Below are 12,650 nucleotides of genomic sequence, written 5' to 3' on the forward strand. Positions count from 1 at the left end.
TTATGCATCCCTTGCGTCCCCTCACGAGAAAAAAGACCGCCAACAACGTAACAGACTTGGCTTAATCACCGTTTCAAATTTTAAAACTTCTCTAAGGTTGCTTGCTTCCTCCTCGACTATAAATAGCCCCAGCCACCGCGCCGCTCTCTCCACCTTTCAAAACTCCGAGCTCTCATTCTTCCAGTTCGAGCTCTCTATTCCTTCCAAATTCCGCCAAGATGGTGAGGTCCGAAGACTCTCTCTCTGTGTGTGTGTGTGTGTGTGTGTGTGCGCTCTGATTCGTAGATCTCTGGTTCCCAGGTTGTAGCTCAGAGAGTGAAGGAAGCCGAGATCACAGAGCAGGATTCTTTGCTCCTGGTAACGTTCTCAGCGATTTCTATTCGGATTTCTTAGTTCACTGAGAGCTCTAGGTTTAATCGGCTTTCAGATTGTTTGGTTTGGAATGAAATGCATGATTAGCTTTTAGATCGAACCTCATGAAGGATTCTCTGCTATTATTTATCATTTTGACGAATTTACTCAAATTTTATACCTATCTGGAATCTAATTAACTTTGGGATCGTTTGAATTCGAATAAAATGCTTGATTAGTATCGAGATCGAAGCATTGGATCCTAGTCGAAGTTTTCTTCTAGATCGGTGGTTTCTACTACTTTGTTTTACGTGAAAGAGATGCTAGATTAGGAATTTCTTTGAAGGATTGGAATTAGAGATAGTTTTCTGCTAGATCGTAGAGTTCTACTGACGAGAAATGGCTCCTTCTTGGGGTCTGATCTCGATCCATAACTCTAGGTGCTAGTTTGATTCAGACCTGGAATCAGATGATGAAACCCTCGATCCCTCTGTTATTCCTTCAGATCTGGCTCTCCGACTGAGAGATATCCTCGGATCAGCTAATTTTTTGATTAATTTCGAAAACTTTTAGCTAAATTTTACGTTTTCTGATGATTATTCAATCAAACAGACGAGAAATCTGCTTCGCATCGCCATCTTCAACATCAGCTACATCCGAGGCCTCTTCCCAGAGAAATACTTCAACGATAAATCGGTTCCGGCCCTAGGTCGGCTTCTCCAACCAAAAGCCAAAATTTTTCTCTAAAATCGTTAAGAAAACAAAGATATCTGAGTTCTTTGTCGTGATCGTGCCACAGAGATGAAGATTAAGAAGTTGATGCCCATGGATGCGGAGTCTCGGAGGTTGATCGACTGGATGGAGAAAGGTAACATCGATCGATGCATCACACCTTAAATCTGCTTCATTAGTAATTGGATTTCGTTCTAATTTTATTTGATTTCGTTATTTCCTCTAATTTTGACGCTATTTGTTTTCATTTCATTTTCTTTCTTCTAATTGATTTGAATTCAGGGGTCTACGACGCGTTGCAGAAGAAGTACCTGAAGACGCTTCTCTTCTGTATCTGCGAACACGTAGAGGGTCCGATGATCGAGGAATACGTTTGTGAGTCTCTAGTTTCTCGTTCTGGGTTGTGACCAGCCATTTGATTCTAGATCGAATGGATGCAATTGAATTTATATTTAGTTGGTATACCGTGTTTAGAAGGTTCCAAAACCTGGACCTGTTTATTTTAAATTCTGGCGCCAAATTGTTCTTCCTACTCTCTCTCTCTCTCTCTCTCTCTCTCTCTGAATTCCATACTCAATTATTTGGATGGATAAATGCCTGCAGTTTCCTTTAGCTATGCCAGTTCGAATGATAGGGAAGTATCCATGAATGTGAGTCGCAATGGAAGCAAAAAGAACAGTACGACCTTCAAAAATAACCCATCTGAAGTCACCCCTGATCAAATGAGGTAAACTTATGGAGAGACTCTTTTGTAGAAGCTGATGCTATTGTTCCTGCTTTATTCCTCTGCTTGTATTTGATTAGAATCCTATCTTGTCCGCCTAGTTTGGTAAATTCATATATATGTGGTGTTCTGTGTTATAGGAGTTCTGCATGTAAGATGGTTCGGACCCTGGTTTCGCTCATGAGGACTCTTGACCAAATGCCAGAAGAGGTAACCATGGCCAGATTGTCCAGCTTAGTGTTAACATATTTCAGTTGAAGTATCAATCTGCGTGGAGCAGTGAGCTAAATGAAACTGTCATTATGTGTTTCAGCGTACCATTTTGATGAAGCTACTTTATTATGATGATGTCACGGTATGCCTTATATTGCATTCCAGAATCTATACACCTTGCCTTTTCTTAGTTATTTGAGCTTAGTTAGCCAATCATGATCAGCTGGTTTTTGCTTGGTTGCTTGAGTAAATCTTTGTTCATGTCACTTCGCATTCAATCAACTACTAAAGTACTCTATGTGCTACTTGACCACTTTTAAATCTTATTTTGTTTCATTTCTGCTTGGGCCTTCAATTTTGGTTGCTATAGTTAGTACCTTCTTTAGGCATAAATATATTCAACATCTACTTCACGCCAATCTGCAATTCTTTATAAAAAATATTTCAAGAAGATGGGAAAACCTCACAGCTACAGTAACTAGCTTCAAGAACACTTTCTAAGATGCTAAACTTGCACTGCTCATTCCTAGTATTAATAAGGAAAACTAAGTTCCTTGTTTATATCGCAGCCTGAAGACTATGAGCCTCCATTTTTCAGAAGCTGCTCTGAAAATGAAGGTGCTAATAGCTGGACTAAAAGTCCACTGAAAATGGAAGTGGGCAATGTCAACAGCAAACACTTCGTATTAGCACTGAAGGTATGGGAGAGGAAGAGAAATGGACTAAATAACCAGAATTATCATTACAGATATAATGTTTATGGTGTGATACCTACTTCTGTAGGTCAAGAGTGTTCTTGACCCATGCGAGGATGAAAATGGTAATTTTCCTGAAGATGAGGAAGTGAGCTTGGGAGATGATTCTGTACAAGAGGACGACTCTTCCTCTTCTGACAGTGAGGTAAGCTAATCCATTTGTCCTTAAGTTAAAGGAAATGATGATTGATTATATTATCTATAGGCAAATATAAGTAGAAGAGAACTTAGGTGCTGTTCCATGGGGCTGAGATTGGGCTTTTAGCTCAATGTTTACAGTGGTCTTAAATTTTGAAAGAAGAAAGACTTAATCAAATTGATGGTGAGCACCTAGATGGTTTATGAAGATCTTATCATGCAATAAAAATTAGAATAAGTACCCATAATTTTCTTTGCACTCAAGATCAAAACTGCTGTTACTGAAATGAAAAGCTTCAATCATAGAAAACCTGTTGCCTGTATCTAAAATTGTTCAAACCTTGTATTATTGTAATTTGAGAAGGTGCCATGGAATTTATCTCAGGTCCATCCATCTCATGCAGACCAGTACATTGTAGCTCCCATTGGTAATTCTTCTTAATTCTTTGGTTGCACCTTTAAGCTTTCTTGTTGTTGAGCTCACTTAGTCCGCTCAACAGGTGAAAGATGTCCGTGTGAAGATAATGCCATGGTTTCTGACGGTCAGTGTAACTTAGTTCTCAAAGATTAAAATATTAACTCATAAAAAAGTTCACTTTTAAGTTGCAATTTGTTTGCGAGGGATTGATATTACATGCTTGCTTTTAGTGTCATATTCATAACCTCTTATTGTTTCGACAAGGATATTATCTGGGTACAGAATCTTGTTGCCTTTTATTCTGTTATTTGCTCCATTCTGTTATATTGTATGAATGTAAGTATCCATTTGTTTGTTCTCCATATGGTTTTGTTCTACACTCAAATTCTTCGTTATTGCAGATGAAACTCAAGATGTTGCTCATGAAGAGGAACAGACAGCTCGAGTGAGGGAATGGATAAATTCTAGACACGTCAATAATGTTGATCTTGCAGACATTCTTTCGAATTTTCCAGACATATCGGTGGTGATTATCAATTCTCTTATGCTTGAATTCAATTCAGTTGTCATTCTGCAGATTATGATAGGATTAATGCCCATCACCATATTTTTGCTTTATGAATTAATTTTAAGTCATTTAAGTCAAAGGAACTTCTAACTGTTCAACCACTGTAATTTAAGCAGGCTATTTGTTGTAGTCATGCTTTCTCTAATGCTTTTGCACATGTTAAACAGTTGTGGTTAAATTACACCATTAAATTATAGAGTACTTATTACTAAGATTTGCAATGTGCAATGATTTAATTCTCTTTTTCTTGGGAATAATTTGCAGGCGCTAACTGAAGGTAATGGAAGGAGCACTTCATAAATTGCGACAATTCTAAGCTGAAATGCTGAAGTTTCTCATACTTCTTCATTGACCACCATACATGCTTAATGTACTGAACACTTCCAGATATTGTGGGGAGATTGGTGAAAGAAGGTCTAATTTCCAAAGCTGGAAAGGATAGTTACACTATCAACAAGGTAAACATTATTGGTGAAGTCTAATATCCCCTTCTTCCCTTCCACCCCAACCCCACGCCTGCCCACACACACACACACACACACACACACACAGAGAGAGAGAGAGAGAGAGAGAGAGAGAGAGAGAGAGAGAGAGAGTACATAAAAAATGAATACTCTGATATCAGGAAATCAACTCCACTTGTGCTGTGAAAGAAGAGGTTGACATGAATGACATCCCACACACCGAGATAACTCCCAAGAAAGTTGATGAGGATTACATGTACATGAAGGTAACCTACTCATTTGTGACATTTTTATACATTCAGTGCACCAGGTTGTGAGCGCCCTTGCCTAAAATATTTTTTCGCATATCTCCAACTTGGTTGCAGGCTCTATATTATGCTCTTCCCATGGATTTTGTGACAGTAGCAAAACTTCAGAGCAAGCTAGATGGGAAAGTCAACCAGAGCACTGTCCGGAAACTTATTGACAAGATGGCACGGGATGGGTATATCAAAAAATCCGGCAACAGAAGGTTGGGTAAGTAGTCAAAATGCTTTCAAATGTGAAACGTGTAACGAGGGTGGTTCTTAGAAGAATCACCTGTCCCTGAACGAGATTATGAATTTGCTTTTAGATTTAGATTCTTCATGTGCATTTAAGTGAAACAAGCATGAGGATTGTGACAGCAATACACTGTTTCTCTGGATAACCTTAAATTGACAAGAAAAAGGTCAATCAAGGTAGACAATGTTTTTATTGCCGTAGATAACTGTGTTTTTATTACACAAAACAAGCTATAGAATAATAGAATATTAGGATTCTTACTTGATCACTTTGATCCGGACAACTGACTTGATCCAATGCCTAAAATTATACTTAGGTAAATGAAGGTCTAGAAAAGTACCTGCAAGGCTTTTTAATTGATTTTAAATTTTATGTTGTTCTATAGGGTATCTAACTTGTCATCCAAGATGCTAAATGTATCATGACAATCATGGAAACTAAATTATTTGCAGGAAAACAAGTCATTCACTCAGAGTCCAGCAACAAGAAACTACTTGAGGTCAAGAAAATATTGGAGAGCACACCCATGGTAATGTATCATTCTTACATCACCGAAAAATGCTTCATGGAAGAATCAGAGATGCATTCAGTATCCTATTACTGTTTATCTCCTTAACAACTCATAACTTTCCTTCACTTTGAGCAGGAGATCGAAATCAATGGGCAACCTTTTGAATTCAATGCTGCAGAACTCCCTCCTGGTATTTCTGATGATTCACTAATTTTATTGTGACGGATCATCTATAAGAAGCCATAACATTTCATGGCTATTTTTATGTTATTAAGTAGGCTCAGCAGATCTAGTTTCTAGAAATCATTACTATAATGGATTTGGGCATTTAAACGGCAATATCATCCAAGTTCTTTGTTTACTAGAGCACACTATGAAAGATGGGTCGACATATGGTGGCCTCCACTCCATTGGATCTGATCTCACACGCACACGAGGGCGATCTGAACCATATCAGAGTGGATCTATGCAGAGTGGGCAGGCTGCTCACAGGAAGGGTCAGGAGCTAGGGAACACTCCCACAAGCAATGCTCAGGTGCTTATCCTTCTGCTACCACTTTATGAGACGGATTCTTCAGCATTCTCGTCGTCATAATATTGGTTATAAACTTTTAATTACAAATGAGCACTGATGAATGAAACCATTTTGTTCTAGCCAATTGCTTCTCTAGAGAGCGGAGTGAATGGTGAGAGAGGCAAACGTAGGACCTCAGGTGGTGGTGATGGCTGCCAATCTACCCAAGACAAACGGCTGAGGAAGGCCAGCACAGTATGCTCTTCATCACTATAACTGTGAACGACTAGAAACTAGAAACTAGTAGGTATCTTTGGAATGCAATACTTCAGGACTCATTTAGTTTGCCTTGGCAGGTGAGGGAGCCTATTCTTCAGTATCTGAAGCTCCAGAAATTACAAGCATAGGAGAAGGTGGATAAACGTCAAAAGGAGCTGTGGATAGTCCAAAGAGATAGCTTAGATTGTAAATGGCCTTAGTCATCTTTCTTCTTTCAGAATAGATTTTTCAAATATGATAAAAGATCTCTTTATGATCTAATGCAGCCTTTATAAATGTTTTGTTTCAAGAAACCACGATGATCCTAAAAGGAAATGCATGCTTATAGTCTTTCACCAGCTTTTTTTTTAACTACTAATTCATTTTCCAGATTACTTTTTGTGTTTAGGGATTTAATAAATGTGATTTGTGTGCATAATTAAGGTAAACCAACTGTTGCAAGGCATTTAGATTCTATCGGTGTTGTTTTTTTTTAGTGTAAATCCTCTGAATGCCAGACTGCCGAATAAATAGTCCAGCAAAATCTATCGGGAATTTAACTTTAAAAGTATTCCCTTCATAGCACTACCTTGTTGATGAGAGTATTTGGTTGCATACTTGAGGTGCTTATCACCGGACAACTGAGGGCTTGCAAGGAAGTGTCTGGTTAAGATCTCTACTAAAGTTCTTAAAGAATTTTGGGGGACCGTGATCTAATTTGGCTCTCTGCTACTTAGTTGTCTTACCAAAGAATTCTCTTTGACAATTCAGGCTCTACGTTCGATGTCTCTCACCTAAAATTACTTTAACTGGAACATCGACACAGTCTTTGCAATGATCTGATGGTATGCTGGAAGATAATTATAGATAGTTCTTGAACTTAGTTCACAAAGCCCACATAAATGGGGTGAACCTGGCAATTTGACCAGTTCATGCAGCACCTTGGCACATGGCTGCTAGTTGTATTTTTGAGGTCAACAAGGTATATCATAATTTTAGAAACAAATAACATTAGATTTTCGCTAACATAGGCAAAAGGGGGGAGATTAAGAATCTAGAATAGCAGTTATGGACTTCTAAGGAATCTAAAATTCAGGTGCCCAAAACATCTGGATCTTTCTCTTGAACTTCATACTACATGCAAGTGAAAAAGATTTTGTTTCAAATTGACCTTATAAATTGGAAATTCAAATTTCAAATGTATGTTCTTGCATGCATGTTTGTTTCAGAGTAATAAGCAGTCTTGTGTGAGCTAATTATTGGGTGTAGGGGGGTCAAACGACTTGAACAGCTCGAGCTTTGCTTGGACTTGGCTAGAGAAGAATAGGCTCCATCCCAAGCTAAAGCTTGATTTAGCGGTATTTTTTCTTCCTTCAAGAAAAGGGGCGAGAGTCATCCCAGTTTGGTTGAGCTAATGAAAAGGAAGAAATGATCTAAAGGTATTGATCGGGCCAGCCTGTAGGCTATGGCATTGCACAATGCTTCGGAAATCATAGCATAGTTTTGACAGCAACTGGCCAGAGCCAATCATTCAGATCCCTGAAGGAGGCTTTGAAGCTTTATGCCTAGAGCTTTGTAGGATCCTAATTACCAACTTCACCAGGGGCTTCCAATGCTTCACAGGTCATTATTAGCTGCCTTGCTCACATCGTTACCTAGATTGACCAGGTGATAGCCATACACCTACCGGTGCCAATCAAGTATCACCGGACACAGATCGGTTTGGATTTGGTTCGGATCAAAAATATCTCAAACCCAACCGAGCCTTTTTATTAAATATGTCAAAAATCTTAACCTGACCAATTTTTTTACTATCAAGTAACACGACCCAACTTGCATAATCTATTTGATAAATATATGGAATTAGGTTAAATAGTTAAGCTGGTCTTAATAGGTTAAATAGGTTTAACATGAGTTAAACGAGTCTTGAATGGATTAAAATAGGTGTTAAATGAGTTAAATAGGTTTTGAATGGGTTAAGTGGGTTTCGACCCAACTACTAAATAGGTCAAAATAGGTTAGATGAGTCAGAGTTTGTAGATTGAACCCATACCATTTAATAAAAAGATCCGGATAGGTTGATTCTTTATGATCTGGATCTATTAATGCCAAACATAAATCTGCATAAAGTAGGTTAGTTACAAATTATGTTGGCAGATTAGGTCATGATACACTACGGGTTCCAAATAATATTTTGATCTTTGGTGCAATATTCTTTCTTTGCTCGTGATCAAAGAGTTTTGATTGAGATAGCTAATCTTCTTTTATTGGATGCATTAGGGTTGGCCTCTGCAGCTCCTTTGACTATGAGAGTTTTTTTTTAGGATTCTCAAGCTAATCAATTAAACATGAGTGTGGCTCGGTTGAAATTAAATTCGAATTGAGCTTGAAATAGCAGTAAACAGATAAAGCTTAATTTCAATTTTTAAGCTCAAAATTAATTTTAGTCCAAAGCTTGATCAAGCCCTCGTCTCATTAACACCCTCACTGGTGTAAGCAACTCGGTTTGATCTAATCGGCCCGGTCCGACCCGGCTTAACAGGATTCGTCGGCTGAAATCGGATTCCATCAAAACTCGAGACGGCCTAGCCTGTCCCAGCACGACCAATTGATTCACGGCGGTTCCACGAATCGCGAGGCGCAACAACAAAGCAAACCAGAGTGCCGTCTGAAGTCGATAGTTGTGCCGTCCGACGCGATCGCAGGCGGTTGCGCCGCCTCGGCAGTGCTGGCCGCCCCCATCCCTCTCCTTCCGCCGCCCCCTTGTGAGTCTCCGCCTCCCGGCGCCGCCGCTCCGCCACCGCCGATCATAATGGGGTGAGGATGGTATACGTGGAGATGGACCCTTCGGGAGCCGATAGTTGCAAGCTGGAACCCGTCATCAAGCTTGTCGAAGGAGGCGGCCTCGGTGCAATCCCTACCGATACAGTGTATCCTCTCTGTCCAAACACTCCTCATCTTCTCCTTTCTTTTTTCCTTGAAAAATATGAAAAAACCTTTTATATTACCAGTCTGGACTGAGTAGTGATTAATAATTCTTAGATTTTCTCTTGTTAGGAGAATATATATGTCAGGCACCACTAGAGATAATTTATTTGTGCAAATAAGTATCTGGGGGGAATTGTAAGAAGTTGTTATGAGTGTGTGAACTGAAGGAAGATCTTTACTTGGATGTTAGTTTCATGCTTTATGTTTGCTCTCAAGAGGCTATGAAATCAGTACCATGTTTAACAACACATCTGCATTGCATTTCCATGTACTTCATAAGAGAATGTGTGTAATACTTACAAGGATCATTGCGATGGATGATCTACAAATAGTTTTGTGTTGAAATCTGGGTGGTCGATGGATGAAGCTTGTGATGAAGGGAATGGACCTTCATCCGATAGATCACAAGGAGTGCAGCATAACTCGAAGTTTGCACCATCGTTAGGCTCTTATGAGAAGCTCTTTCTATTGAGTTCATGCATAAACAATGCATGCAATTGGCTGATGATTAGGTTTCTAGGTTTGGTCAGGCGTGTAAAACCCTTCCAACTGTACCTGTCCCAGACAAGCACCTAGATGGAATGGAGAAACGTTCAAGGTTCCCGCCAAAACCAAAATTCATCATTATGGATAAGAATCAAGGGCAGGGCTTTGAAAGGTTCATTTCTTTATAGTTTTGAAAAGATTTCAGATTATATCTTCAGAAAAAGACCAAGAAAAAAGGTAAACTGATATGCATTTTGCCATACATGAAAAAAGAGGGAAACCCAAGAGTTGTCTGACATTTTGCTAAATCATTACTGATCTCTTGCATATGGCTTTATCTTTAATTATGTAAGCGATGATAACTGGAATATATAGAAACCATAACGAAACTTGAATCGTTAGCTAAACTAATGACTTATGACTTAAATGGCTAGAAAAATGCCAGCCTTATTTGTCAGTGAGTGTGTGTGCTCATGCAGTCTTCATGCTATTTATGTTCGCAAGCTAAGGGCTTCACTGTTAGCATCAGGTTTGCAGAATTTCTAGTGGTCCAAGAATTCTAATCAGTAAAATATAAACTAAGGCCTTTATAAAGGCTTTGACACTTCTCTAATCAGTTAATTGTCAAGTTGTATACATACGGTGCAGCTTATCTGTTACTAGTGAGAACTTACTTTAAAAACTCCTGGTGAATGAGCTCACAACTAGGTTTTGGTTCTTGTTTACTGTTTTTCCAGGATTTGGGAAGCCCTTCCTAGACTGTCTTTCCATTTTTGCCTTGGACAAGAAAAGAGCACCAATTTGCAGATGGTTGATATTATGTTGGCAGCCTAGCATACAAAGTTCTCAAACCTTGAGAAATCATACTTGGGATGAGCCTTCATGGTTAAGGTCAAGTTCAAGTGTGAGAATTTGTGTGTCAAGATTATTACATGTATCCTACTATGCAGTCATATAGACATTTGTGTGTTGCTAGAAAGTTGTAAAGAAATTCTCATGGACCCATTTTGATCCATATTTTGTTGGATGGTCTGTTGCAATGGTCAGGAATTTCTTTATCATCATATACAAGTTTAATTAAATAAACTTGGGATTGGAAAACCTTCTCACCATCTATTCCTGTTATGTGGCATGTCCTTGTAAGCCAAGCTTCCTCAAGCCTTTGCTCACAATTTTGGGATTTCTTTTGGCCTCTCCTTTGGTCCTATCATTATACCATCCTGTTTAATTGATTTAGTAAAACTAAATTAGAAAAAAATGGAAGTTTAGGAAGTGGACCCTTAGAACTAGAATAAAATCAGGAGTTATCATCTATGCTGGAAGTTATCTGCTCTCTCCTCCATCGTTGGATAGTGATAAACCTATATTTGCTCTGGGATTCTTAAGTCACCTTTCCTCTTAAGTTTTTCTATCATTTCATCGAATGAGCTTGAGTTATCTGTCCCTTTTACTCAACTCTTTGGGAAACTGCAGCTTTGGAGAAGATCAAAATCTTTATGGCGCTAGCTCTGAAAAAAAAGCACACACTGGGGAAATAATTTGGGAAAAAGTCTGGTCAATTAGTGCGCGATACCCCTTCTGTCAAGACTCAGAGGAAACTGTCAATCAGCTTCTATCTCGCTGCCCCTTCACCAAACAGGTCTGCCCATTTTTTAGGCGGTGTTTCAGAATTGAAGGTCATTCTGACTTCTTGATGAAACATATGATGAAAAATTTATGTGCTAACTAGTAAGACACATGGGTGAAAATATGCAATGGATGGTTGTGAATTTCGTCCTCATCATCCATGTTTGGGCCTAGGTTGTAGGAAACACCTGGGCTTTAAAAATGAACCATACGATAAAAAGAGTATAATGATCCTTTTCAGATTTGCTACCTGTAAGATTCAATAAATTAGCAATCAGGAAACAGTTTCTATATGGGCTGACAAATGTAATTTAGAGTTGCTATATTGAAGAACTCTATATTTTAATTGCTCTTCACCAAGAGCTCGTAAGGTGGTGAATGGTGAACAAATTAATCGACATCTTTCTACAGGTATATATCTCCACTTATGCAAATTCATCTTTTTTTACTTCCAATTATCCATGGAGGATTCTGACAACACTAAGATGGTGACCTTTACTACTATATATTTTCATTAGATAAACCAAAATAATCATACTTTCCACGGGAATGCAGAGCTCCATTTCCTTACTGGAATCTGTGGCAAAAATTAGTTCATGGAAAGGAAGTGCTGTTACTTTTTAACTAGTCATGAACCATGGAAAGTCAAATTTTCTTCTAAGCAAGCATTCTAATGAATTCATAAAATACTGGTTGCTGATATATAAGAGCAGATCTTCTCAATGCCCTTAGGGTTCTCATATATGTATTTTTCTTGTCATTTACTTTCACCATGCTTTGTTAGGCTTGAATTTCAACTTGACTTAACAATATTGTATTAAAACCTTGAGTATTAATCAGATGTATGTTTTGACTGTAGGTATACTATTACTTGTGATCTGAAAAGTCATTCCCCCATTGAATGCCGTCGCAGGTACAGCTTTCTTTTCTTACACCAAATATTTGAACCTATATCTTTCTGTTCATTGTTGAATATTGATTCTTGGTAACTCTTCTACTAAAATGTCATGGAAGCTTTTTTAACTGATCTTTTATGGTTTTCTATTTGCAGTATCGAAGAAGAGGACTCAAAAGCAAGAGAGGTTACTGCTTTCGATTTAATATTTTAGCGCATAGGAGCATTTTATGAGAGTAAACTACTCTCAAACAGGATATTAGTTTATAATTTTGTCTTTATATATGTTGATGATATGGACCCTCATAAGGTAGTGCTATTTATCTATGCTGTTGAACTTGTACTAGTTGATCAAGACGTATATATGCAACCCCTCAGCATTTTATGCCACTTGTTTCAAGATATAGATACTCGTACAATGGGCTTCGCTTGTGGTAATGCTCGAGGTAAAACAAGTATCTTTCGA

General features: G+C 38.4%; 1 protein-coding gene across 1 annotated transcript; it reads left to right on the top strand.

The window, feature by feature from the left end:
• The first annotated feature begins 134 nt into the window (after positions 1–134).
• LOC103716145 (meiosis-specific protein PAIR2) lies at positions 135–6,563 on the top strand. The gene is made up of 22 exons (XM_039119706.1): positions 135–221; positions 301–357; positions 964–1,060; positions 1,151–1,219; positions 1,366–1,458; positions 1,687–1,810; positions 1,948–2,017; positions 2,121–2,162; positions 2,590–2,718; positions 2,804–2,920; positions 3,299–3,341; positions 3,414–3,455; positions 3,733–3,857; positions 4,164–4,176; positions 4,287–4,357; positions 4,525–4,629; positions 4,729–4,879; positions 5,359–5,435; positions 5,553–5,607; positions 5,783–5,952; positions 6,073–6,186; positions 6,288–6,563. Exons 1-22 carry the CDS (start codon positions 219–221, stop codon positions 6,336–6,338), a joined length of 1,818 nt encoding a protein of 605 aa, XP_038975634.1. The 5' UTR covers positions 135–218; the 3' UTR covers positions 6,339–6,563.
• Positions 6,564–12,650: the final 6,087 nt, after the last annotated feature.

This window comes from Phoenix dactylifera, unplaced genomic scaffold, assembly GCF_009389715.1.
Source record: "Phoenix dactylifera cultivar Barhee BC4 unplaced genomic scaffold, palm_55x_up_171113_PBpolish2nd_filt_p 000601F, whole genome shotgun sequence".
In the NCBI taxonomy this organism is placed as follows: Eukaryota; Viridiplantae; Streptophyta; class Magnoliopsida; order Arecales; family Arecaceae; genus Phoenix; species Phoenix dactylifera.